This window comes from Zootoca vivipara, chromosome 8, assembly GCF_965207765.1.
Source record: "Zootoca vivipara chromosome 8, rZooViv2.hap1.1, whole genome shotgun sequence".
Classification (NCBI taxonomy): Eukaryota; Metazoa; Chordata; class Lepidosauria; order Squamata; family Lacertidae; genus Zootoca; species Zootoca vivipara.
In genome coordinates, this window is record NC_142591.1 from 2,998,406 (window position 1) to 3,024,420 (window position 26,015).

The following is a 26,015-nucleotide window of genomic DNA, read 5'->3' on the forward strand; positions in this document are numbered from 1 at the left end:
CCGCTGGTTGGCTGGGGCGCTCGGCGGTCTCGCTGTACACGGTATGAGAGGTATGTCTTATTTTCAGGGGGTGTCTTAGATATAGCAACTCCTAAAAAATGCTGCCATGGCTTACTTTATGGCTACGTATTAAAAAAGGGGAAACACGGTAGGCCATGCCAAGTCCCATTGTGAGTGTGACCATTTTCAGCCATATGTTGATGAAGGCTTGATTACGTTGATGGTAATGGGGAGATTTAATGAAGGATTTTCCTTTTTTCTCCTTTGCCAAGAAACATGCCTCCCCCTGCAAAAAAACCCTTTCAGTTATACGGCTAGTGGTAGGTTTTGACTTGGTAGTACAAAATATAAAATCATTTAAATATTTAAGAGGGAAATCAAACGTGTAATTCTTTGTGGAGGGCTAAGGATAAAATCAAATGAAAAGCGCTACTAGGAATTGCAGGTTGACAAAATGAAATGGCAAATAGTCTTCTGGCTCTTTATTTGCAAAGGATTCTGTTGGTGCAGAAGTAATTGAAATCCCATAAAAGTTAGAAATGTGTATTTGTTTGCAGGGTTTGATAATTCAGTGTGTTGGTGGTGTAAGGAAGGCAGGTGGCAGCAATAGCTTCTTAATTCTGATATGAGCCTTATTAATTTTCAAGTGAGCAATAGAAGCAGCTGGCAAGATGAGAAAAGCCATCCCAGTTGTAGTGTGGTTAGTGGTTGTCATTGCCTGAGCAATGGACTCAGCTGGGTGCAGCCCTGATGGCCAACTAATGAGAGTCTCCGTGTAGGACAAACATTCCTCCTGCCTTTGAGATGGTATGGGGATAGGCATATCAGCGTATTTATCCATATTTTGTTTACACTTAACATTTAATATGCAGCAGATATGTAGAGCTTCTCATCACGTGTGTCTCATAATTGGAAGACACTCCATCTTCTCTTAACGTAAGAATTGTCTTGGTGGAAGAGACCAAAGCTCCTCCTCACTTAGCGTTCTGCTTTCAACACGGCCAGCCAGATTTCTCTGGGAGCTCACAACCAGGGACTGGCTACTTCTCCATCAACATTGGGAGGGAGGTTATTGGTTTGGTTGGTTTATTCTGTATTTTTATGCTGTGAACCACCCTAAGATATTCAGATGACTGGCATAAAAAATGAAATAATTTTTTTTCTAGTTCTGTTAAAAGCAATGTAAGCTTGTGGCCATGATTAATAATTATCCACGTGTTTGTACACTTACATCTAAGTGTTCATATACAAAATTTTGTTTCTGAGAACATCTGAACCAGCCAACCGAATTAATCTTTACATTCCTTAGTTTTATAGTTTTGTTGAAAGTTAGGCTTGTTTATTACAGAAGAGCTGTCCCTATTTGTGTCTGCCCTTCCTTGTTGTATCTTTTTTTTTTTGTTAACTTTTCATAGAAGAAATGTGCTGCCAGATGAAGGGTGAGGATGAATATATACCACCTGGGAATTGACCTGCTCTTGTGATCTCTCAGTTGTGCTGCTCTCCCCTAGGCAACATAACAACATTTTCAATAATTGTATCTAATTAAACCTTGCTTCTCAGAAAGTTACTTGGTTATCTTAATGGATAGCCTTAAATAAAGGGTGATGTAGTTTGATAAATAAATCTAGCAGTTGATTTTTCCATGGCATCAGAAATTTTATGGTCAATAAATCTCTTTTTCTTTTTCTTAGAGAACAGACAATATTAACTCTGTGCTATACTGTCAGTACATGAAAGATTTGTTCTAATCTATTAAGGCTCCCTGCATTCAACCGCCTGGATCATCTTAGCTACTCTGCTACTTTTTCTCTGCGCCTTTGCATATGAAGGGCAGCTTCAAATGTTACTAGAAAGCTCAAAGCTCTTCCTCATGGTGCCTCAGACATCTAAAAGGTGTTTAAATCACATATTTACCCTAGGATGTACAGTGTCCTGTTTCACCATCATAAGCTGGCAGTGTAGGGCACTTTAAACTCATCCCATCCCTTGGCTTCCAGATGTTAATGTTTGTACATGAGCATCAATAAAGGGAAGAGTGTGCTCTAATGAGGGGGTAGGCAATGTCTGAACTGGCTTTGCTGCAAACTGTTTATCCCCCTGTCCAAGAGATGAGCACTTTCTGAATCCTCAAAGATCGCTCATTTTCTTGACAGTAGTCTAGAGGCCAGAAGTATGTTGTGCCAAATAAACAGACTGTCCGTAAAAGTGGACTATAAATGCAGAAATGTGAAAAATGGCATCAAGCGAAGGGTTAGATGAAATTGGTTTGGGTGGTTGGTTTGGGTGGTGGAATTACCAGTTGGCCATCTTACCCCTATGCATAGAAATCTAAGTGTGCTTTCCCTTCAGTTGCTTGTCACTGGATTGCCTTGGCATAAATACCATTCCTACCTAAGGGGGAACTGTTGTTCAAATGGTCTCAAACAACAATAGACAGGAAGCTGCTATGTACAATTTAAACCACTATCAGCAGCTTCCTTTTACAGTTCTGCTAGGCTGCCTGTTCTAAATGTCATTTTATGCTTATTTTCATTATACGAAATTGTTTTTATTTTGTTTCAGCCATGGAAGAATTAATAGTTGAACTACAGCTGTTTCTTCAGCTTCTGGACCATGAATACTTAACAACCACAGTCAGGGAGAAAAAGGCAGCTTTGAGTAACATTCTTCTGAGGATACAATCATCAAAAGGTTAATGCCAGGTTTATGTTATTAGCATATGGTATGGGGCGAGGTAAGACTGTGTTTAACCCAGCGCACTAGGAAAACAAAGTTCCCTCCTCCTCCTCATCTTGTTGCAGTCTGGCTTACAGGTTCTGCACCCAAGTAGAACAGCTTTGGAACATTCTAGAGCAGAGGTGAGAACCCTTTTCAGCCCAAGACTGGCATTTCCTAGTGGCCAATCTTACAGGGGTGATTTATGCTGAGGGCAGGGAGTATGCTCAAATTGGGCACAAACAGTGCATGCCTCTAACAGGGAACAGGGGTGTTTCATGGAGTTGAGGGTTAACTTCTCAGCACAGCAATTAGGCTTGAAAGCAGCTTCTGTTTCAGCCCAATGAAAGGCTGTTTTCAAGTCTCATTTCCCTGTGTGTTTGGGACTTCTTTTTTAAGGGGTGGTGGTGTCACAGGGCATAGAGGGTGGAGGGTTGATCCCTTACTTTCTGAGCCCTCTAAAACTGCTACCCCATGGCATTTTGTCTTGAAAACAGCCATTGGTTTCAGTTGAAGGCTGTTTTCAAGTGAGGAGGGGGTCTTTGCACTGGATAGGCCACAACTCTCACTAGTGCCCCATTCCCAGAGGAAAGATTTGCATCATTCCCTTCATGCCTCAAGTGGAAGGCAAGAGTGCCTTGCCATTCTTTTCTTTGAAACTCCAAGGATGTTCCCTCTTGATAAATTTTAGTGGCTTCTTAAAATAAGGAACCTTAACTCCCCTCTTGTTTTTATTCTCATTTAGCAAGTCACTGCCATTGTTTTATGTATTGTGTTATTCCTTCTCTCCCACCCCATGTCCCATGTGTAAGCTTTGGGTTGATGCCATGGTAAGCATCACCGGCTCCATTAATTAATATCAATTTTTACATAGTCTTTTCCCCATCCTCACATTAGATTTTGAAATAAAAGAAAATGCACAGAAACAAGAGGTTACCAGCAACTTGCCTGCTCCTCCTCAGATGCCTCTACCAGAGATTCCTCAACAATGGCTGGTGAGTATATTCTAAGTGTTTGCTAATGGTGAAGAGATCTTTCTCGGGTTTTTTAATAGTACACCTTTGGAATTCATTTACCTATTTGTTTATTTGAATGTATAACCCGATCCCTCATATCTACCGTGTTTCTCCTAAAATAAGACGTGCCTCTAAAATAAGCCATGGCACGATCTTTTAAAGGCAAAAAAATGTAATACATCCCCCCAAAATAAGACGTTTTGGGGGAGCCAGCGGGACGACCCAGCGGGAGCCAGCAAACGCAGCAGTGCGCGCTGCGCCGCAGCCCAGCGGGAGCCCCAGCACAGCGACGCGCGGAGCTCCGACTGAACGGGCCCCAGGACCCGGCAGGGGGCGGCGCGCGAAGCCGCAGGAGCCGGCAGCAGCCCCAGCCGCGCCGCGCCGCACTGCGTGAAGCCCAGGGACCCAGCAGTGGGTCCTGCAGCAGTGCGCGCCGCCCGCTGAGCCCGCTGCCGGGTCCTGGGGCTTCGCGCGGCGCGGCTGGGGCTGCTGCCGAGTCCTGCGGCTTCGCGCGCTGCCCGCTGCCGGGTCCCTGGGCTTCACGCGGTGCGGCGTGGCTGGGGCTGCTGCCGGCTCCTGCCGGCTCCTGCCGAGTCCTGCGGCTTCGCGCGCCGCCCGCTGCCGGGGCCCTGGGCTTCACGCGGCGCGGCACGCGAAGCCGCAGGACTCAGCAGGAGCCGGCAGCAGCCCCAGCCACGTGAAGCCCAGGGACCCAGCAGCGGGCTCAGCGGGCGGCGCACGAAGCCGCAGGAGCCGGCAGCAGCCCTAGCCGCGCCGCACTGCACCGCGTGAAGCCCAGGGACCCGTCAGCGGGCGGCGCGTTAGCCGCAGGAGCCGGCAGCAGCCTCAGCTGCGCCGCGCTGCGTGAAACCCCAGGACCCAGCAGCAGGCGGCGCGCGAAGCTGGAGGAGCCGGCAGCAGCCTCAGCCGTACCGCGTGAAGCCCTGGGACCCAGCAGCAGGCTCAGCGGGCGGCGCAAGAAAGCCCCGTACCATACTTAACAATAAGACATCCCCCGAAAATAAGCCGCGATGTATTTTTTTAGAGGAAAAATAAATATAAGACGTGTCTTATTTTAGGAGAAACACGGTATTTAAAATGTGAAAGCATATCCAATAGGATTATTTGCCATACTTTTCTTGCCATACCTTCTACTTGTAGAGCAATTTGACTTTCACTTTTAGCTAATACTGTCCTTAACAGATGATCCACCAGGTCTTCCTGTTCATATTTAAATATCATTGAAAGAAATTTGCTTGTTGAATATTCCCAGTGTTTCATTTTCAGTGAAGGTACTACACCAAATTTTCACCCAATTTTAATTGATTTCTGAATTTGATGCCTGCCAGTTAATATTTTGTGATATTTGATAGCTGACATGTTAATCAGTCTCAGTTGTTTTCATGCTTCTATCTTCAGGGAATAATTGCTCTATTGACATATGCCAAGGAATTTATCTGTGTTCTGCACAGAATCCCTGAACATTGTACAAGATGCTGCAGTGTGTTCTTGGGTCTTGTACTCACTTGGGTCTTTCTGCCCATTGCAGACCAAGTGTACAAGCTGTCTTTAATCTACTTTTCCAAAGAACTCAGGGTACCCTGGGACATAGTGTGAAAATCAATAGAAGTTAATATTAGACAGTATTTGACAGCTAGCCTATAATTGTGTTTAACTTACAGCATTTGATAGACTATATTTGTTAATATTTAGTTATTTGATAACATAAGTTGATAATTAGTATTTTGACTGTTGATAATTTATTTATTTAGGAGAATTAAAAACAAATACAAAAATACCACTAATTTCCCATTTTGACACAATGAACAACTAAATAGTGCATCTTCTTAGAACATTATGCATAAAAATCAGCTTCACAAAAGGAAATAAAATTCTACATTGTAAAACATAGCAAACTGCCAAAAGAAAAATCCTTTAAGGACTAGAAAATAGAATACAATAACTAAAAAGTATAATTTCCACATCTTAAACAACAGGATCAATAATTGGGCAAAAGAAAAATCGAGTTGCTCTTCCCATCCACCATATGTTAAAGCAATCACAATCCAGTTGCATTCCCAGCCCCCTATTCAACAAAAACATAATTACTGCTAAAAATACATCACATTCTGTTCCACCCAAGCACATTCCATACACGAACAACACATTCACACTAATGAAACACAAAAACACTCTAAACTAATAGGCTCATAAATACCTGCTCAGTCCTATAACTAATAGTAAAATTATTCCAGGTATGGCAACACCACATATTGTCGCAAGTCCCACTTGCTTTCTTCAAATTCCCAGCATGAGTAATTTCTGCTTGTATTTGTTCATTCTACCACAGCTGTTAAAACAGCAACATGATAATGTTTAGGGATCTCCATCCCTCCTTCTAATGACTTTCTCAACTCAGTGATTTTATTACAGTATTCCCAATCAGTCTCTTCAACTTGGCTGAACCTGCATTTTTATGGAAAGCATCTGACTCATCTAGGCACATTTTGCTGTGGACCATCTTTGTAAATGCTGTCACATCTTAGCCCTAGGCCCATGTGATATTTTAACAGTTGGGCAAGTACTTTGATAACTTTATTCTTAAATATTTAACATCTCTGTCTTTCCATTTAAATTACAAACATTTGTATTATTGTTTTAACCGACTACCCATTGCTTGGTTTTACTTGATTTACATTATAACCAGCAGATTTGCTGAATTTGTCAGGCCATGCCATCCTTTGGCCCTGGGAGTTAAGTCCTTTCTGGTAGGTCCCCAAACCAGGGGATAAAATAATGATGCCAGCCCTGGAGGCGGTCCCTTTTATTTCCCTTCCATTGCTTTCAATAGAAGGCAGATAGTTAAAGTGGGGGAAAGTAAAAAGGTGGAAGGACACAAGAGCACTCCTCCACCCTGTTGACAAGACTAGCAGGTCATTCAAGTATATTTGGTTCTCTTTCCTTCCTTAAGATAACAGCCTTGCAGTAGCCAATAAATTCTCCACTGATACAGAGTCCATAATAATCACTCTCTCTACTTTGTTACACCTCGTCTTGATGTGGAAGACTTTTGGGTAGAAGACTCAGATCACATTTTCCTACCTTAGAAGAAAAGGCAGCTTAGCTGAGTGGTCTGCTGTAATTATACAAAAGCTGCATTTGGATGTTTAAATTTCCAATAAGGATTCCTAAAGAAGTTGCAAGATCTGAACATAATGTAAAACAACACCAACACCTTGATGTTTTCTTTTGACCATTCAATGTGCTTAACTTTGTGGAGCTGCCCTTGGGTCTGGTTCAGAAGCTCCAGATGGTGCAGGATGCCGCGGGCAGATCGATGATGGGAGATTCTGGTTGAGAACACGTGACAGTGTTGTTAAAACAGCTGCATTAGCTGTCCCATCTGCTAATGAGCCACGTTTAAGGTTCTTGCATTGATTTACAAAGCCCTGAACAACTTGGGTCCAGGATACCTCAGGGACCGCCTGAACCCTTATATTCCAGCTCAGCCGCTGAGATCATCTTCAGGAGAGTTTTTGGTCATTCCCAAAGCTGGTGAGGCTTATTTGGCAACAATGAGAAATTGAGCTTTAAGTGTCATCGGCCCAGTCCTGAGAAACACCCTGCCAAAAGAGAGTCCGGGGTGCCTTCTGTGCCAACTTCTAAATACCTGCTGAAAAGTCTTCTGCTGCGCCAGGCCTATGTAGGCAATTAGGAGTACACCCCTCCACAATGTTGTTTTAAACTTTTTAATTATTTTATTTACAGCTTTTATGTTTTTATATTGTTGAAAAACGCTGCGATAATAGGTTTTTTTGATACAGTGGTATATAAATGTTTTCAGTAAAATAAAATAAACTTTCCTCCCCCATTTAGCCACCAGATAATGGTCCACCACCATTACCTTCCTCATCCCTTCCTGAAGGTTACTATGAGGAAGCAGTACCACTCAGTCCAGGAAAGGCTCCAGAATACATCACATCCAGTAAGTAAAAGATACACAACTAAGTAAAGTCAACTGCAAACAGGGGAAAAATGCAGACAATACATACATATATAAATTTCTGTACAAAACTGATAAACCTGTTTTAGCTAAACTAGATTCCATTTCATTTGTTGGTAGGATTGAGAAGCTAAATGTTGAGCCTGTGGCACTTGATCAGTATTCTAGGTTACTTACCAAGTATTATTTTTGCTCGCTGTATGCAACTCAAGCATTCAAGACTGTCTTGCACTTTTCAAATAATGATATACTTGACCATTTTACCAAGCAATTCTTAGGCAACCAGCAGAATCTACTCTGGGTAATTTAAACCGGCATAAATGAAGCTGGCATAAGTTACCCTTATTTCCAAACTCCATTGAGGAACAAGGCTACTGCCGGCTGAGCTGGCCTGAGTCTGGCAGAGGGAAAACAAACCTTTAAAAGAGTTTTGCCTACACCACCTTTTTTGACAGTGTAGGTTCCATAGGATTGTAGAGTTGGAAGGGATCCTGAGGGTCAACTAGTCCAATCCCTTGCCAGGATGTTAGGTCACATGACCAAGCTGAAGGGGCTTTGGAATAGGTGCAAGTTGCCCATGTGTTATCCCACCCGGCCACACTCCTTTTTACGCTGGCCTCAGTTCAGCCAGCTTTGGCTGAGCTGGGATAGATTCACCCTGCTGTGCCTCTGGCTAAGCCAGGATAAGGGCTCAGCGAGAGAGCTTACTTACTCATCCTGGTGGATCTTGGGTTTGAATTGTGCTGTCACTATATCTGTGGCTTCAGTTAGAAACAGAATGCCTTTGAGCACCAATTTCTGGGGATTCTGAGCAAGAGAGGGCTTCCCATAGGCATCTGGTTGGCTCACAATGTCGCATTGAAGTCATTGTGGGACTGCACAAACTGATTAAATATTTTGCCCTTTCAGGGGCATATAAAACTTATTTTATGTACAAGGAGGCAGGCCTGGGACTTGAGTGTCTTTCAGATCAGCATTTTCCTTCTCACATTATGAGGAGGTGTAGTTAATGAGAGAGGGCTGGACAACAAGACCCTTAAACATTTGAACCAACTTCCCAAACAAATAGGTTTAGGATTCTGCATTTCTTCCTTTGTTTTATAATTATTGTGGCTTTGGTTATTATTTGTAAGCTAACTTTGCTAGTGAAAATGTAAATGTGATACTTCTATAAAAAGTTACTCAGTAGAGTTACGTCTATTGATATTTTAATCTACTGATACTACATAAGAAAATGTTTTGATAGACAAAAGATCACTCTGAGCAGACTGTTTTGTTCCAAATGTTGCTTTGTTGGAATGTGCTGTTAAGTTTATTTTAACAGAACTCCCCACCCCACCACTTTTGTCTTTAAGATTACGATTCTGATGCCATGAGCAGCTCTTATGAGTCTTACGATGAAGAGGATGAGGATGGGAAAGGGAAGAAAATGAGACACCAGTGGCCTTCTGAAGAAGCATCGATGGACCTTGTTAAGGATGCTAAAATCTGTGCCTTCCTTTTAAGAAAGAAGCGATTTGGGCAGTGGACTAAACTGCTTTGTGTGATCAAAGAAAACAAACTACTGGTGACTAAAATTTATGTTTTTGTGTGATAATTCCAGTTATAGTGTATTGAAGCCTGGGAAAACTATCCATGAGGCTGTGAACCACCTGCCTGAGTGTGCTGGCTGACTTGCTGCTGCCATTAGTCATCAATTGGCTCTCTTTCCCTTCAGAAACAGGGACCTAATCAATCTAGTAGACGCCTAGTGAAAACATAACCAGTAGGACAACCCACATATTACAAAATCTCACAGCAGCAAAATTTATTGCCATAGTGCAAAAGCTTTGTGGATCAGAGTACTAGAATTCCGCTGGGGCTTCTGTTTCATTACTAGTTTTTCTGACAACAAATTTTATTGCTGTTTTAGAAACCATGACATGGACTCAATATAGTTGTGTTAAGGTTGATGCTGTTTATCTTTGATTATTTATTTATTTTAGCTTTAGATTGGAGCTGCTTTTTGCACACAATGAAGCTTTGTCCTAATATCATTCTTAATTGTGTGTTTAGTGCTATAAGAGTTCCAAGGACCAACAGCCTCAGATGGAACTTTTGTTGAGTGGCTGCAGTATTACATACATTCCCAAAGACAGTAAAAAGAAGAAACATGAGCTGAAAATCACACACCAGGGGCAAGATGCTTTAGTGCTTGCTGTACAGAGCCAGGAGCAGGCAGATCAATGGCTGAAGGTATGTACTTCAATTTTAACTAGTCCCATTTCCTATAGTGATCTTGGTGCCATCAAGTGGTGACAGATAAAAGTGTGTTTAAGAATGTGAAATCTTAATTTCTTAGAGTGAACTTGAGGATCTGTTTGAAGTGTGAAGTGTCGGCACTATTCCACCAGCGTTGGCCCATGGTGTGGGGCAGGTGGGTCTACATTGCTCTCCCAGCTTCCCAACACCATGTTTTGGCTGCCGGTTACTGAGAGGGTGAGGTGCAGGCAGCGCAGCGTGGTCCCCCACATTGTGGCAGGAGAGTCAAATTGGCTCTGCCGCTGCGCATCACACTGAGCTTTTCATGCCATGCCCTTGGTAAGTAGCAGCAACCCATGGTGTTGGGGAGTTGGGAGAGCAATGATAATTCAGCCCACTAGTACCCTTAAGCCATACATGAACATTGTATGGCATGGCTCAGTGTGTTGCTGTTGTCCTCCCCTGAGGATTCAGTCAACTGGTGATGTGACCTAGTACTCATTCATCTTTTAATCTGCTCCTGCCTTATCAAATTTTCACTCCCAGCTTCTACTTTTTTCTGTTCATATGTTTGGTTATTTAAAAAAGTATAATTATTCAGGTTTCACCAGCATGATCTGAAGTAGTTGACATTTAAATGGCCCTACTTTTAGCTAAAGTTAGCCCTGATTCAGTTCACTTAAAAGTCACCAGATTTCACTTACGTAGCAATTAATGGGACTTTGTTCCAAACAATTGCAGCTTGGCTGATGGCTGCACATTGTAGAATGTTAGGGCTTTCTGTAGGCAAAAAGTATTTTCTCTAAAAAGCTAAGGCAAAAAGTGTTACATTTGTATTTATAATTCTGTAGTAGCCACTTTAAATTTTCCTGCCTTAGGGGAGCTCTGAAGTGTCCATATTTTGAAATCCAACTGCCTGCTGACAAAGCACAATAGAAAGGCAGGTGATTAATTTTGACAGAAAGTTGTCCTTGACCTCAGACACTGAATGAGCTCGGTGCTACTAGTCTTATCAAGGCACTTTTGCCACATAGTAAGCAGTTGCCTGTATTTGCTAAAGTTCAGTTTTTCATATACTTCCACCTCCTTTGCAGTGTTGAAGCCTAAATTAGTTTCAGAAGGACTCTCAGACAAAGTAGCTTTTCTCCAGTGGCTCTTGAAATTTATTAAAGCAGTTTATGAAGAACTCTTTCCCATTTGCTTTTACATGCTGTTTCGTTTGCAAATTGGCATTCTGATTCATGCCAGTTTGCACAAGGAAGCAGCTACCTTGTGAGGACTGAAGGGCTATTTTCACACTGCCTGTTCTGCTTTAGTGACAAGATACTCTGGCTAGTGGAAGCCTGTCTCACATGCCGCCTTCTCTCATTCTAACTCCACTCCTTCCTTGCAAATGAGCTATTTTTCAATACAGGAACCTTCCCAGAATTGGGCATCTTCATTAAAGGCTTTATAAAATGTTGTGGTTTAGTCACCCGTGTGCCGCTTGGTGGCAAATGGCAGTGTGAATACAGTCACATCTTTTCCCTGCTTTCCTATCGTAGAGTGTACTGTATATCTCCTTCAAAGTTTTGTGTTTGAAGCAGCAGATTTCCCATTAACTCTCCACACAGTTGGCTGGTGCAGCCCCTTGTTCTTTGCCTCAGGTCTGTCATGTCTTGTGTCGTCTTGTCCTGTCTGGAATCCTCCTTGGATGAGATCTCCTCCTATGTGTCCATGCTCCTTTTCAAGTTGGGAGTCATCTTTTGAATAAGTGTATTTTGGAGCTGTCCTGGTAGCGGTAAGCTTCAGAGACCCTTTGATCTATTCTGGAGCCTTCCTACTATGTCTGCCCTCTTTTGCCTGTCTCTGTTTTGCCTTGAAGCCTGAGCTCAGCTCCTGCTCCCGACTTCCTGCCCTGCCTGCATGACGCCACCTTCTCGGTTCTAATTGTATATGCTTCTTCTGAATTCCCTTTGTGTGAGCCTAGGTCCTGTGCCTACTTGTTTGTGCTGGATTCTTGCATAACACCTTTCCCAGATCCAGAAAAAACCTTCCCCCTGCAAGTTACTTGAACTCTGATTTTCATCAGGTAATAAAGTACTTCCTTGGTCTAAACCAGAAAAGGGTTGGAGGAAAGTCTCTTCCACAACATTGGTTTGCAGTATTTGTCCCTTGCCTTTTCATCTCAAAAACTGAACTGTTTGTTAAAATTTATGATACAGGACTCCCTCCCTCTTTTGTCTCTCTGTGCCCAATTTCCTGATATGAACTTAGCCTAAGTGATGATGTTGGACTCTGAGCTCTATTTCGGTTTCTGAACTATATAGTCTGACTTCTTCTGGTTGCCACTGGCGGAGGAAGAGGAGTGCGGGGGGTGGGGAGTGCACCGCTCCCAGCAGCGCAATCCCAGTAGGGTGCCACGCCCCCAGGACGCGTGCCCCGCCCCTGCGGGAAGTGTGCCCCCCGGGACACGCGCCAGCTCCACCCCACCTGCTTTCCGCCCCCCCCCCCGGTGCTGGAGTATGAAGCTCCGCCACTGCTGGTTGCTTAAACTATTGGTAACAGGTTGTTGACACAGAGTGTGCCTCAATATGGAAAGCTACTGTTTTTTTCCTGTGTCTTTCAATTCTAGTTTGATGGGCTATATGTATATTTTCTCAGGAGCACTAGGAAGGTTCAGATGGACCAGGCAGGTTTGTTTGCTTTCCCTACTCTATGCCCTGCTTATTTGTGGGGAATTTAAGATAATCTTTTTAAAAATACATTATTTCCTTTGCTTTGCCTTTCTCCTTTAATCTCTGAGGTAGGTCTTCCTAAGTATAAGTAGGTGAGGCACATGGTGTTGTTTCATTCTAATACTTGTAGCCAAGAATCCCAAAAACTGTTGCAGATTTCTAATAGTTGTCTTGTCAAAGCACTTTTAAGTGACTTCATTCTAAGTGTTTTTTGCACATTGTTCAGTAGTAATAAGGAGAGATGCTTAATCCTGTGTAACATGAAATAAAATAAATCTTGTTCTTCAGATTTTACTTTTGGATAAAATTGGTCAAGTCTTGTTACTTAACATACCCGCTGCATAATATATACCAAAATTCTTATTTAGTCATCTGCCACATATTGTGAAATAATCAACCATATATCTATTCTGATAGAAAACTTTGTGCCTTTTACTTTTCAGTAGCTGTACTGAATATTTTGTGTGTGTGTGTAGCTGAGGGAAGAATTTGCGATCATGGTTTTCCAATGGTTCCATCAGTGAAAGCATTTCAGCTTGCCCAACAGAATTATCTCCCCTCTCCCCCTGCATAGGCTGCTCAGGGAGGGTCTCCAGACCCCTCAGAGGTCATTGGGGAGCTTCATGGGGGAGGAGAAGAATGTCTCATTGTGCTTGTGCAACTGCTTAGTTGAATCGTGTCCAAAGTGCTTTAAAATCATTTGTTTAGACAAAATGATAATCCCATGTGTGTTCATAAGTAAACAGATTATATTGATTTTTTTAAATAAAAACAACAATGTTGGAGAAACAGCATGTGCAGAGTTAGTTTATTAAAAAATAGCAAGCACAAGTCATTTTGGTTATAGTGTAAAATCTCAACATTTTATTTAACTTCCAACAAAAGACAGGGAAAGAGTGTGGGAAAGAGAGAAATGTGACTCTCTGTGTATTGTGATCACAATAATTCGGTACTGTAAATCTCAAAGCCATCAAATTACAAACATTTTGCAATAACCATGGCCACAACAATTACAGCTGTTACTTTGTCTGAAGTGCCACTCTTGTCAGAAATGTGTCGAGTTCAATGATTTGCCACGATGGGCATCTCATTCAGCAGCTTGTTTCAGGTTCTGAAATAATAATAATATAATTAATATAATATAATATAATATAATATAATACTAACAACAACTTATTATTTATACCCCGCCCATCTGGCTGGGTTTTCCCAACCACTCTGGGTGGATCCCAATAGAACATTAAAATACAATAATCTATTAAACATTAAAAGCTTCCCTGCCTTCAGATGTCTCCTAAAAGTCTGGTAGTTGTTTTTCTCTTTGACATCTGGTGAGAGGGCATTCCACAGGGCGGGTGCCACTACCAAGAAGGCCCTCTGTCTGGTTCCCTGTAACTTGGCTTCTCGCAGCGAGGGAACTGCCAGAAGGCCCTTGGCGCTGGACCACTCAGTGTCTGGGCAGAACGATGGGGGTGGAGACGCTCCTTCAGGTTCTTCCAGGTTTTGTAAACAATTCTAGGTATGATGTAGCAAGATGGAGTTTTGGAAGAAATCCTGTCTGGACCATGTGTCACATATCACATAAATTGTGTAATCCTTGGGTTATTTTTCAAGGAATTGGTCCCCCCTCCTTCCCAGTCTTCATTCTCTTAAAGCACCACCTGCTTTCACCTAAGCACTACCCTTTGCAAATATTCACACCCAAGGTGGTAGGGTCAACTAGAGGCTCTTAAGTACAGAATTAAACTAGCACTATCCCATAAATGAGCTGGAATAAATACATTTTGATAGTTATCAATGACAGTTTAGGCCATTCTTGATTTTTCTTGATAGGCAAAATAGGCAAACATTATGAAAGCCCTAATCCTTACTTGGACAGAAATGATGCAGCTACACCCATTAGTCCTCTGGCTGATGCAAAGGGCTACCATGGCCTCCCCCTCACAATGTAGTTACAGGCAAGCTTCTAGTTGGAGCTGGTAGTGGAGAGCAACCTTCTAGTCTCTGGCCAGTGACTGGGGCCAGCCTGGTCTTTCCCTTTCCCTGATGTTCTTCCTGGTAGGGTGGGGTGCAAACTGCCATTGGTCCTTAGTCCTGTGGATGGGGCTGGCAGAGCCAGAGTGCCTTTGCTTCCCTTCTGGAGGTAAAGGACAGCTCTATATACCATGCTGACGTTGCCTGAACTTCGTACCATCTCAGCAGAAAAAGTACAGAAACCTTTGTTTTCCCCTTAGTCTACCTTCAGGCACTGTGTCTTAAATCTGAGAGGCAGGCGGGAGACAACATTTCCAGGGCCTGTCTTACTTAGGAGCTACTCTTTCTTCAGATAACACATCTCCCCTGTTTGTGATTGCACAGAGTTAACAAAAGCAAGATGGTGTTTGCCCATAGCTGTCTGCTTTTGAGTAGTTACTGTACATGGGCGACTTTCTCTGCAGTAGTACCTTGTATGAATTATCACGGAGATCTTGCTGTAGTTTCAACAGCGCATGCATGGGGTATTAAAAGATACCTTAAAAGGGAGAGGTAATGCTCTGAACAAGCCTAGCCCCTTGCTGTGTCACTAAAATATATGGCTTTGCATTTTATTTATTACTTGGATTTCTAGCTTGCACCAACGCATGCCTTCAAACAGGATATAAATACCCACTGAAGCACAAATAATATAGTGCAAGAATTACTATTACTCTACATCTGCTTTATTTGAACCATTAAAATCAGCCCAAGTAAAAATCTCTCAAAATTCACCCAGAAACTATTCTGGCTTTGACACCTTTTCAGTTCCATGACATGCCTCTTTTTGCTACCTTGGTGTGCAGAGTTGGCCTGCAGATACAGTAGTGTAGTCAAACTGGTGATCCAGGTTGATCTTAAGGATCATAATGCAGCAGAGTGGAGACAGTGACCTCAGGAGTTCTGCGCAGTCCTTTAGGCCTTCAGAGGTCAAAAGCATGATTTTCAGTTCCATTCAGAAGATGATAGGATGCTGTTGCTGCTGCTGCAGGGTCTCTTCTGCCGTTTTATAATTTTCAGTTTATGGATGATTTCATTGTTTTTAATTTGTTGAGTTGTGCTTGAAGAGCACGATTAAATCAAATCAAATAGCCACTGCAGTGGGATTGAGGGTGTACAGGTCACAACCCACCCAAGCTTCCTTTGTAGCGATCTCTCTTGGATGGAAACAGCTGTCTTGATGACAGCGAGGACTCTGGATCCTTTCCTGCTGTGGTGGTGAAATAAGGCTTTTGAGAAAATGCATGACTGCACAGATACAGCTCCATGACCACTGCCAAGTTATTTCTTGTGTCCTCTCTTTGACTTCCATTATTGTGTGTGGCCAAAACTAATTGACTCTGTGGTATGAGCAGATGCTGAAAATATGAGCAATTTTGTCAGGGTCATGAAAGAGGCAGGAGCAGAAGTGCAGATTTTTGTGTGTGTAAGTACAGTACATTTGCAGTAAATGGAAGTACATACATTTGAATTTTTTTGAATACTTCCAAACCTGTTTTAGAATTCACATTTTTAGATAAAAATCCTTAGCACTTTGTCCAACAAATCAACCTTATTACTCCATCTTTCCCACCAATTCTTTAAAAAGTGGACACTTTGAAAAGAATTATTAACTGGTCTGGTGGGGGTGCCTGTGATACAGCAGAAGGCACAGAAAAGTAAAAGTTGTTAAGTATAGTGGTGTGGCTGAAAAATCCATCGAGATATATTCCAGAGTGGCAGAACAGAAAATCCGTATCCCATCTGGCTATAATGCCAAAATAAGTAGGAAGGTATGGCTGGCCCAAGGGGGGGGGCTCATTCTATTGTGATGATGGGAAGGAGGTTGCATGCAAGGACATGTCTCCATTCCAGCCCCGTCTTCTATTGCTGTCAGGAATGACTGGTGAAAACAGAAGTGGGAGCAGAAATTGCCCACCATGTTTGCTTGTTCATCTCACACCCAGAACTGAAATCAATCAAGTGAATACTATCTGTATTTACTGTTGTTGCTGCTGTTTTCATTCCAGAAATGATATTGATGGATTGTCGTTGCCCCCCCCCCGACATTGTGTTTCTTTGCATTGAAATAAATGGCGTAGAACATGGGTAGGCAACCTAAGGCCCGTGGGCCGGATTCCGCCCAATCGCCTTCTCAATCCGGCCCGTGGACAGTCCGGGAATCAGCGTGTTTTTACATGAGTAGACCGTGTCCTTTCATTTAAAATGCATCTCTGGGTTATTTGTGGGGCCTGCCAGGTGTTTTTTTTTAATAAGTAGAATGTGTGCTTTTATTTAAAATGCATCTCTGGGTTATTTGCGGGGCATAGGAATTCATTTATTTTTTCCCCAAAATATAGTCCGGCCCCCCACAAGGTCTGAGGGACAGTGGACCGTCCCCCTGCTGAAAACGTTTGCTGACCCCTGGCGTGGAATAATGCAATGACAACTTACATAATTTAGACTTGCTATAAAATTGTTCCGATATGGTACATGATGCTTGAAAAGTTACATAGCTGGACATAAATGGAAATTTAGAAAATTATGAAGGGTCAGACAACTGTTGTAAGCTATTTCTATAAATGGTGGTTGTGCGACAAGGCCAAAAAACAAACAAAGAGATGGGTCAAGCAATCCTAAGCCCTGGTCCTGAGCAGCAAGGCTGAACAGAGTTAAAGGTCAACCCCATACCTGAAGTCTTGTTGGCTTGTACCAGCCAGGGCAAAAGAGGCATTTGTGTGGTTATTTCAGCATTTTTTCATGCAGCTCTAAGGGGAATGGACTACATTGGGATCCATGGCTGTCCCTACTCTGCTGCATTGCTGTTTCGAGGCTCCTACGTTGGATAACTTGTATTTAATACGTCTGACACAGTATTATTTGCCTCAGGGCTCAGTCCTGATATGTTGGTTTGCAAGGCCCTTTTATGCAAGCATTTCTCTGTCTCAGACTTGGGTTGAAACCTTCCACCGCTTTACCTTGTGGCTCTTCCAAGACATGCGTAAAGAAGCTGACTAAACATAATGGGAAAGATAAAATGATGGCACTCTTGAGAAGTATCAGAATTCATATTTTTTATGATTGTTGGTTTTCAAGATAGCAGCTAACTACAATCCCAATCTCTTATATGTTCTCCTCCCCTTCAGTACAATATCTTCCATTTCAAGAAAATAGGGGTCTTTTTCATTTCTTTGAAGGTAATTAAGGACGTTTGCAGCAACTATATTGGAGCTACAGATTCAGATGGACCTTCATCTAATTCTCCTGTTCACAAGGCTGAACTGGAAAAGGTAATTGTACAATAAGACTACTGGAAAAAGCAGTATGACTGTTGCACCATGAAATATGGGTAGTTAACCTTTTCTAAGAATAATGGTTTGGTTGAGTCTCTCTTCATATGTCACTATCTCAAATAATGATTTCTACATTTTTAGGTAATACATTTTTGCTAGTTGTGTGCCAAGCATTTCAGGCACACAGACTTGCAAGACTTTCCCATGTCTGTTTTGAAAAATTTGGAAGATTTCTGTCCTTTTAGTTAATTACCTTTCATTTTTGGTTTACTGATCTGCCTGATCTTTAAAGTCAAACATGGAAGACAAGTGATACCCTTCAGTTTCAGGTCATGAAGCCCAGGGAACCATTGGAGACATACCGTACTTTTCCGTGTATAAGACTAGGTTCCCCCACTTTAAAATCATGCTAAAAAGTGGGCATTGTCTTATACATGGGTAGTGCATAGGGTGGGGGTTTGATTGGTTGCTGCTGCGGCGCTCAGCAGCTGTTGTGTGTGTTATTGGTTGCTGCGTCAAAGGGTGGTGTTGATTGTCTGACGCTGCAGCAATTGGGCAGGCGATTGGCAGCTTCTGCCAGTGAGGGGACAGATGGGAGGCGGATTTTGCGAGGTGTGCGGGTGAGCGGTTTTCAGCATTCCCCCCTAAAAAAAAACCCTCAACAATCCTCCCCTCCCAAAGCTCAACAGCTCTGAGCAAAAAAAGCTCAAAATAGGGGGCATCTTATACATGGGGGCGTCTTATAGACCAAAAAAGCACAGTAATTTTCCTATGGGCTGCTTTGCTTAGTCCTCTGGGTGTTCTGCCCTGATGTGCTGTGCTGCCCAGTGATTAGTGTGATGGAGAAAGAGAAAACTTTGTGCTGCTCCTGCCTGCAAGTTAACAGAACAGATGAGGAGGAGAAGTGTATACTTTGGGTGCTGGGGCATCAGCCTGTGTGGAGGAAAACGAATTACAAAAAAGTTTATTTTTCTTTTACTGCAAAAAGGAAATGGGCAAAATGCTTTCCCTCAAAACAACTGTAACACACTCATACAGGAATAAGAGCAATCTTCTTCTGCAACTTCTGTGAATGTTATTTTTGGCCCAGTGTTTGCCAAAGAGAGCTCTGACTGTTTGTGAGCACAGAAGTTATAAGGACAGGCAGGATTCCAGCACCATTATTCAAACATTTTCAGGACCATCAGCACAATGAAGGAATGCTTAAATTTTGGTGCATAGTGAGATCAAGGACTAAATATATGCATAAAGAAAATGAATATAGAAATTCCTGGGGGGTGGAATGAAGAGAAAGAGGGTAAAAAGTGTACTGTGGAAAGATTTAACATCCCTTTTCAGATGTACATGTGGATAAGCTAGTTTTCTTTCTCTTATCTTTTCATGGCACCACAAATGTACAAAGCACTGTGCAGTAAAGCTGCCATCAGTTGGGACCTCTGCATGATTGGGAGTTCTGAGTTGATGGAAGTCTACCCAGTAGCAGCAGCAGCAGCAGCTGCTCATGGCTGGGCTCCTTTCCTGCAGACATCCTCTCTGACACATGACTGTCCAGGAGCAGGCCAGTCACAAGTAATGGGTCACAGTTGTGGCTGGGTGTGAGTTTAGAGGTTGAAGCCAAACGTTGCTGAAAAAAGTGGCTTTAAGGAGGCATTTAATCGCAATGCAAGTGATCTGGTATCAGATAAAGGCTAGAATCCCTCTTCTGTTAGGAGAATAGCAAGAACACTGAGGAGAACGATTCAAGGGTGGCCAAGTAAAGGCCAGGAGCAGAAATGTAATGGGAAATAAGGGCAGAGGTATAGCATCTATTAGGAAATGCAATACTTTACATTTTGTGACTGAGCTCCACGTGACTCCCCCGGGTCATTTATAAATAGCTACAGAAGGAAAGTAAATCTGGACTGAGGTTTATATAGAGAGAGTCAAAGCACTTTGATCATTTTTTTTACAAAAGTATTGTACAGCTAATTCCACAGTGGAGGAATGATGTAATATTGAATGGGTTTGACAAGTATTATGTATTTAATGCTTCTGTGAAGAGGTTAATTCTTGAAAATAAATTATTGATTGTCTCAAATTTGTCCCATGGTCAGAAAAATAGTTGGCACATTCTGGTTCACAATACACCAGTTCCAATGTGACCCCGTTATGAATGACCTAGTTCTTTTGTCCTGCAGAAACTATCTTCAGAAAGACCAAGTTCTGATGGTGAGGGGATTGTAGAAAATGGAATAGCTGTCATCTGTAATGGAAAAGAGCAAGGTAATATGCTACTAAGTGTTTGAGTCACACCATAAAATGTTCACAATATTTTAAGTGCTGGGAAGGTGAAAAGAAAAATGGAATTTTCATAGACACTCACTCTGAGGAAAGGTTCACTCTGCCAGCTTGATTCATGATGTCCAGTTGTATCGCAACGTAGCTGAAAACCTGTTCCCTTAAGCTTGGGAACCATCACACAAAATTTGGTTACAATATCTTAAGAGGTCTCCAAATACATAGACAACAACTTTCCAAAGTATATCGTAGATGCCGGGCTGCTGTTAAAGATGCAGGTTTGGGGTCAGAAATTACAGGCTTGCAAGTTGCTCTTGTGACTTCCCAATGGCAATGTGTTGCAGCAGGAAATTCTGCACTGTAGCGGAACCAGTCTGATACTCCTGAAGCTGCAGCCACACTGTGCCAAGCTCCCTGCTGCCTTCCTCCTCTCCCTGCTGCCAGTGACACATGGCATTGGGAAGCCAGGAAAGCAACAGAGCCCCATATGCACAGCAACTGCTTCTGGGTACTACTACTACTACTGTTTCATAATGGCATCTTTTGAAATCTTGCAAGACTGACACATGCATGCTTTTCTTACTAGTAAAGAGGAAAAAGAGCTCTAAGACAGATTCCAAGGGCACTGTGTCTAAAGTAACAGGGAAGAAGATAACAAAGATAATTGGCTTAGGAAAGAAGAAGCCCTCCACAGATGAACAAACCTCGTCAGCTGAAGAAGATATCCCAACTTGTGGTGAGTGGCTTCCCTTGTTGTTGTTGTCTCCTGTCTTCCACTGCCTCCCGCAGTTTGGTCAAACTTCAAGAACACTGTCCAACCATCTTGTCTTCTGTCGTCCCCTTCTCCTTGTGCCTCAATCTTTCCCAACATCAGGGTCTTTTCCAGGAAGTCTTCTCTTCTCATGAGGTGGCCAAAGTATTGGAGCCTCAGCTTCAGGATCTGTCCTTCCAGTGAGCACTCAGGGCTGATTTCCTTAAGAATTGCCAGGGGACCTCAGTACAGGGAGCCTCTGCCCATCCTCCACTCCAGCACCTCGACTAGTGAGAGCAGCAGCAGCGGGTCAGGTGGGGGAAATGAGGAAGTGAGCGGGATGGAGCAGTTAAGGCTCAGCAATGTAGGAGAGCCCTTGCACCGCCCTGACCAACAGGTGGAGGGGAGCAGGCAGCCGCTTCCATCGCCTGATTTAAGGTGTGTGCCAAAACGTAAGGTCGGGGGGGCAGCATTTTGGGGTTCCCAAGCTCTTATGCTGGACGCATAACAGGAGGCGTCCACTCCTGGATTCTGCGAGTGACTGAGAGGTCATGTTCTTTGCTATCTTTGCACTGTAAATACTATGCACAATAAAACTCTTAAAGACAAAGCAAACTCGGACGTAGTTACTCAAGAGTAGCCGCAACAGCACCCTTACAGCAATCCAGGAGTCTTTGAGGCTCCTTTTGGGGAAAACGGCTGGATGAGCGCAGAGGAACAGCATAAGGCAGCGCAGCAAGCCGCACACACCATGGCACAGGCGGTGGAGTTGGCACAGCAACTTGAGGCTTGTGACCAAGTGGGCCGTGGAGCTTGAGGGGCACGCAGTGATGCTGGAAACCAGGCTGGATGAGCAGAGGAAGGTGGCCCAACAGCCTGCCCCAGGTGCCTTTGGAAGGAAGGTACCATCTCTGGTGAGCAAATTCAGCGGTGATCCACGGCAATACTTGGGCTTTTGGACAGAGATAAATTATGCCCTGAAATTGCAGGAGGGGGAATTTGCCGATGACCAGCAGAGGGTGGCTTTCATCATTGACCATCTGGAGGGGGACGCGCGTGAATGGGTCAGACCATTAATTGCAGCGGGGAATGATGCGCTCAAGGATCTGGACAAGTTTAATCAAGCAATGGACGTTATGTTCACCAGTGAGGCACAGGCTGATGTGAGTTGCTTACTCTGAAGCAAGGCTCCATGACCGTGAGGAGTTACTTGTCTAAATTTGCCATGCTGGTGCACAAGTTGGGTTGGGACTTGGTGTCTGAGCCGGTACAAGCAATGTTCCAGCAGGGGCTGCACCCAGAAGTCAAGGATGAACTTTCTAGGGGGGAGCGCCCCAAGACAATGGATCAGCTCAGCAAAGCGGCTCTGTCGATTGGGGTAAGGCAGGAAGCGCGGCTGAAGGAGAAGCGGGAAGGGAAGTCCCTATTTCCCACACATTCCTGAGAGGCCAGCTGGCCCAACACCCAGACTGAGCCGATGGAAATTGATGGGGCGCGCATGCGGGACTTTTCAAATGCAGCAGTGCCCAAGAAAAAGGAGGGGAGGGGCGGGAAATGCTTCCTCTGCAATCAACCTGGTCATTACGCTAAATCATGTGCCCAGCGCAGGGGGTGGCAAGGAATGGTGGGAATGGCTGTCCAGGAGGAGGGAGCCCAAGCCCAACCGCAGGAAAACAAGAATGCAGGGGGTGGCAAGGAATGGAGAAAAGGGGCAGCAGCGAGGCGGAAAAACAGTAAAGGAGCCCCCACCGTGTCCCCCGAAAATGGGCATCATAGAATTGTTTACAAAACCTGGAAGAACCTGGAGGAGCGTCTCTGATTCCAAGCGATTTCATTCAAAAAGTGCAGTTGAATTAATGCACTTGGAAGCCTCCTTACTGCTCTCAGTTTTTTGTTGTGGGGAAGATTCTAAGCACACTTGGAAACCGCCTTCAGACATTTCCATTGAGAGCTCTAGTTTAAAAGAAAGATGGCAGTTAAGCTGCTGCTTCCGCGTCTTGGGAGGGAGAGCACCTGTCTCGTGTGTGTGTGTTGGACAGTAATGCAGCTGCATTGCAAACACTTGTGCTGCCTCCGCCCCCCCCCCCCCCGACTGGAGACTGCTCAAAGAGAGAAGTATTTTCTGTGGCTCAATAAAGCTTTAGTTAAAAGCATCCCCTGTTTCGGCTCAGCTGTAGTTTTTATTCTTCAGTCACACATCCTTAATTTTGATGAGCACCAGAGTTGACTTGATTTTTTTTTTAAAAAAAATATGTTTTTGTTTCCCCCCATCAAACACAATTATGATACAGCTGAGATGAACAACAACCGGTGTGTCAAATCATTTACATATTTGTATGACTCTGTCCTGAGGTTTATACACCTTACACAAGCTGACCAATAATACGGGCTTGTGGGTATACAGTGGTACCTCTACTTACGAACTTAATGCGTTCCGAACGCACATTCGTAAGTAGAACAAATTTGTAAGTCGAATCCCATAGGAATGCATTGGGAGAAAAAATTCGTAAGTCGAAGCAACCCTATCTAAAAATTCGTAAGTAGAAAAAATCCTATCTAAACCGCATCCAAGATGGTGGATGGAGCTCCATTCGTAAGTAGAGGTACCACTGTATATCATTTCAAAGGAGCCCATGGGGTTGTGGTGGCACAGCCACAGGCCCTCCCTTTGCCATTGCAGAGAGTGAAGGGCATTTGTACGTTGATTGTGCCGTTGATTTTGGGGTCTCTGTGGTGAGTCCAGTTGAATGAACTTTGTGTCTGTCTTTGTGTCTTGCAGGATATCTTAATGTGCTCTCAAATAACCGGTGGCGTGAGCGCTGGTGCAGAGTGAAAGATAATAAGCTCATTTTCCACAAAGACAGAACAGATCTAAAGACCCATATAGTCTCTATTCCTCTCCGTGGCTGTGAAGTTATTCCAGGATTGGACTCCAAACACCCCATGACATTCCGCCTGCTTCGAAATGCACAGGAGGTTGCCGTATTAGAGGTTAAGTTGTTTAGTGTGCTTACCCTTTGCCGATAGGGACATAAGCAAAATCCCATCCTCTGACCAAACAACGTATGCCATACCTAGGAAAGTCTCCAATTATCTGTTGGAAGCAGGATTTCCTTTGTTCCCACACTTTTCATGCTTGGATCAATTTACAGCTTTTGAAACTTATAATAAAACTTATTTATTATAGTGCTTCCATTGTTTAAAGTGTTTAATAATTGCTTCGATTTTGGGGGAAATTGATCTCACTTCCAGATCTTATCTGTAGGGCACTTCAGTCTCAAAATTCCCCTAATTTACAAGCCAGTGTACTATGCCATTGATCTATAATATCAGGCCAGAAAGTGACTTAAATGGATTCTCTCTTCAGTTCTTAGTTTCCACTTACCACTAAGTCCCTGAGGAGAAAATAATCAAAAAACAAAATAATATTTACCTTTGAATGTAGTGCTTCTCTCATTAATCTCTCTGTATGATTGTATAATGGCAATACTGCCATGATTGCCTATGTTGTACTATAACATAGAATCATAGACTTGTAGAGTTAAAACCCAAGGGTCATCTAGTCCAGTGTTTCCCAACCTTGTGCCTCCAGCTGTTTTCAGACTACAATTCCCATCATCCCTAGCTAGCAAGACCAGTGGTCAGGAATGATGGGAATTGTAGTCCAAAAACAGCTGGAGGCACAAGGTTGGGAAACACTGATCTAGTCCAACCCCCTGCAATTAAAGAACACTAACCTGCGACCTTGGCATTATCAGCACCATGCTCTAACCCAGTGTTTCCCAGCCTTTTTCAGACCGTGGCCCCCTTACAACCTTGTTTCCTTCCTGTGCCCCCCTGACATAGCCAAGGGGGGCAATTGCCCCCCCCAAATAAGTAAAACTCAATACAAATATGAGATTCTCCCACCCTAACGAAAGCCTGCCCCTCTAGCAAAAATACTGGCTGCACCCATGCCCCCCCTACTGGTAGAAAGGTAGCTATTTAAATGTTTTGTTTGTAAATAGAACATATTTTATTTTTACAATTTTTATACAAAATACAATTGCATAAAATGAAAGGAACATAATGAAATGTTGTTGTAGCAGAAAAGCATAGAATCATGAAGCTGGAAGAGACCCCAAGGGTCATCTTTCTGGTACAACCTTCTGCAATGAAACTCAGCTAAAGCATCCATGACAGATGGCCATCCTGCCTCTGCTTAGAAGCCTCCAAGGAAGGAGAGTCCAGAACCTCTCAAAGGAGATCCATCTTCCATGTGTTATAAAAATTAAAGAACACTTATTTGACCCGAGTTATTTGACACTGAGGTGTACAGGGAGTTCTGTATATATATGGGAGAATTTTAAAAAGCAAGTGATCCTCACTGACCTGGTGCAAAAAGATATTGTCATCCGGAGAAGCCCTGGCTACCTAGGTAAAACTCTCACACCCTTACCTGGGAGTAAGGCCCACCAAACTCAGTGCTGTTTTCTTCTGAGTAGACACTTAGTTACTTAATAGATGCAAGTCAGCAGCACCAGATGACCCCACAGGGCTAGGCGCTGGGGTGGATTTAGCCCCCACCTTGCAGAGCCAGGCTGCCGCTGCCGATGAGCCCTGCACCCCTTGACCAACATCCGATGGCCCTGATCCACTGGGCACTGGGGTGCATTACACCCTGCACCTTGTGGAGCCAGGCCCATGATGCCATGGGCCCAGCACTGCCAGCAGCAACAAGCAGCTCCGTCTCGCCCATTGCTACCCCACCACTGCACTTACCTGACCTGGGGGTCTAGATCGCGGGCTCTACTGATCAAAATGGGAGCCTCAGCAATCACCCTCTCCTGCTGGAAACAAATCAAGACTGCTCCAGGAAAATGCAGTTGGCAGAGAGGAGCCAAACAGATAATAATTTAATAATAATTAGCCAATCAGGATTAGAAAAATTAAAAGTCTTCACTTCTCACTTCCCTCTGTGGCCCTCTAGCCTCATGTTGTGCGCCCCCCCCCCATTTACATGATTTT

At 43.5% G+C, this 26,015-nt stretch overlaps 1 protein-coding gene across 12 annotated transcripts in view; it reads left to right on the forward strand.

Moving 5' to 3' along the window:
- AFAP1 (actin filament associated protein 1) overlaps positions 1-26,015 on the forward strand; it is a 54,691-nt gene that overhangs the window by 6,712 nt on the left and 21,964 nt on the right. For 11 of the 12 annotated variants that reach the window (XR_015951595.1, XR_015951596.1, XR_015951597.1 and 8 more), the window contains exons 2-10: positions 2,566-2,694; positions 3,616-3,713; positions 7,611-7,719; positions 9,093-9,304; positions 9,793-9,972; positions 17,885-17,977; positions 20,158-20,242; positions 20,844-20,993; positions 23,788-23,999. Coding sequence is in view for 9 of the 12 variants with exons in the window: in XM_035103433.3 (XP_034959324.2) it covers positions 2,568-2,694; positions 3,616-3,713; positions 7,611-7,719; positions 9,093-9,304; positions 9,793-9,972; positions 17,885-17,977; positions 20,158-20,242; positions 20,844-20,993; positions 23,788-23,999 (1,266 nt within the window). In the remaining 3 variants the exon portion in view is untranslated. Of the gene's footprint in view, positions 1-1,694; positions 1,897-2,565; positions 2,695-3,615; positions 3,714-7,610; positions 7,720-9,092; positions 9,305-9,792; positions 9,973-17,884; positions 17,978-20,157; positions 20,243-20,843; positions 20,994-23,787; positions 24,000-26,015 lie in introns of those variants that run through there. The other variant, XM_088675953.1, reaches the window with a different exon arrangement.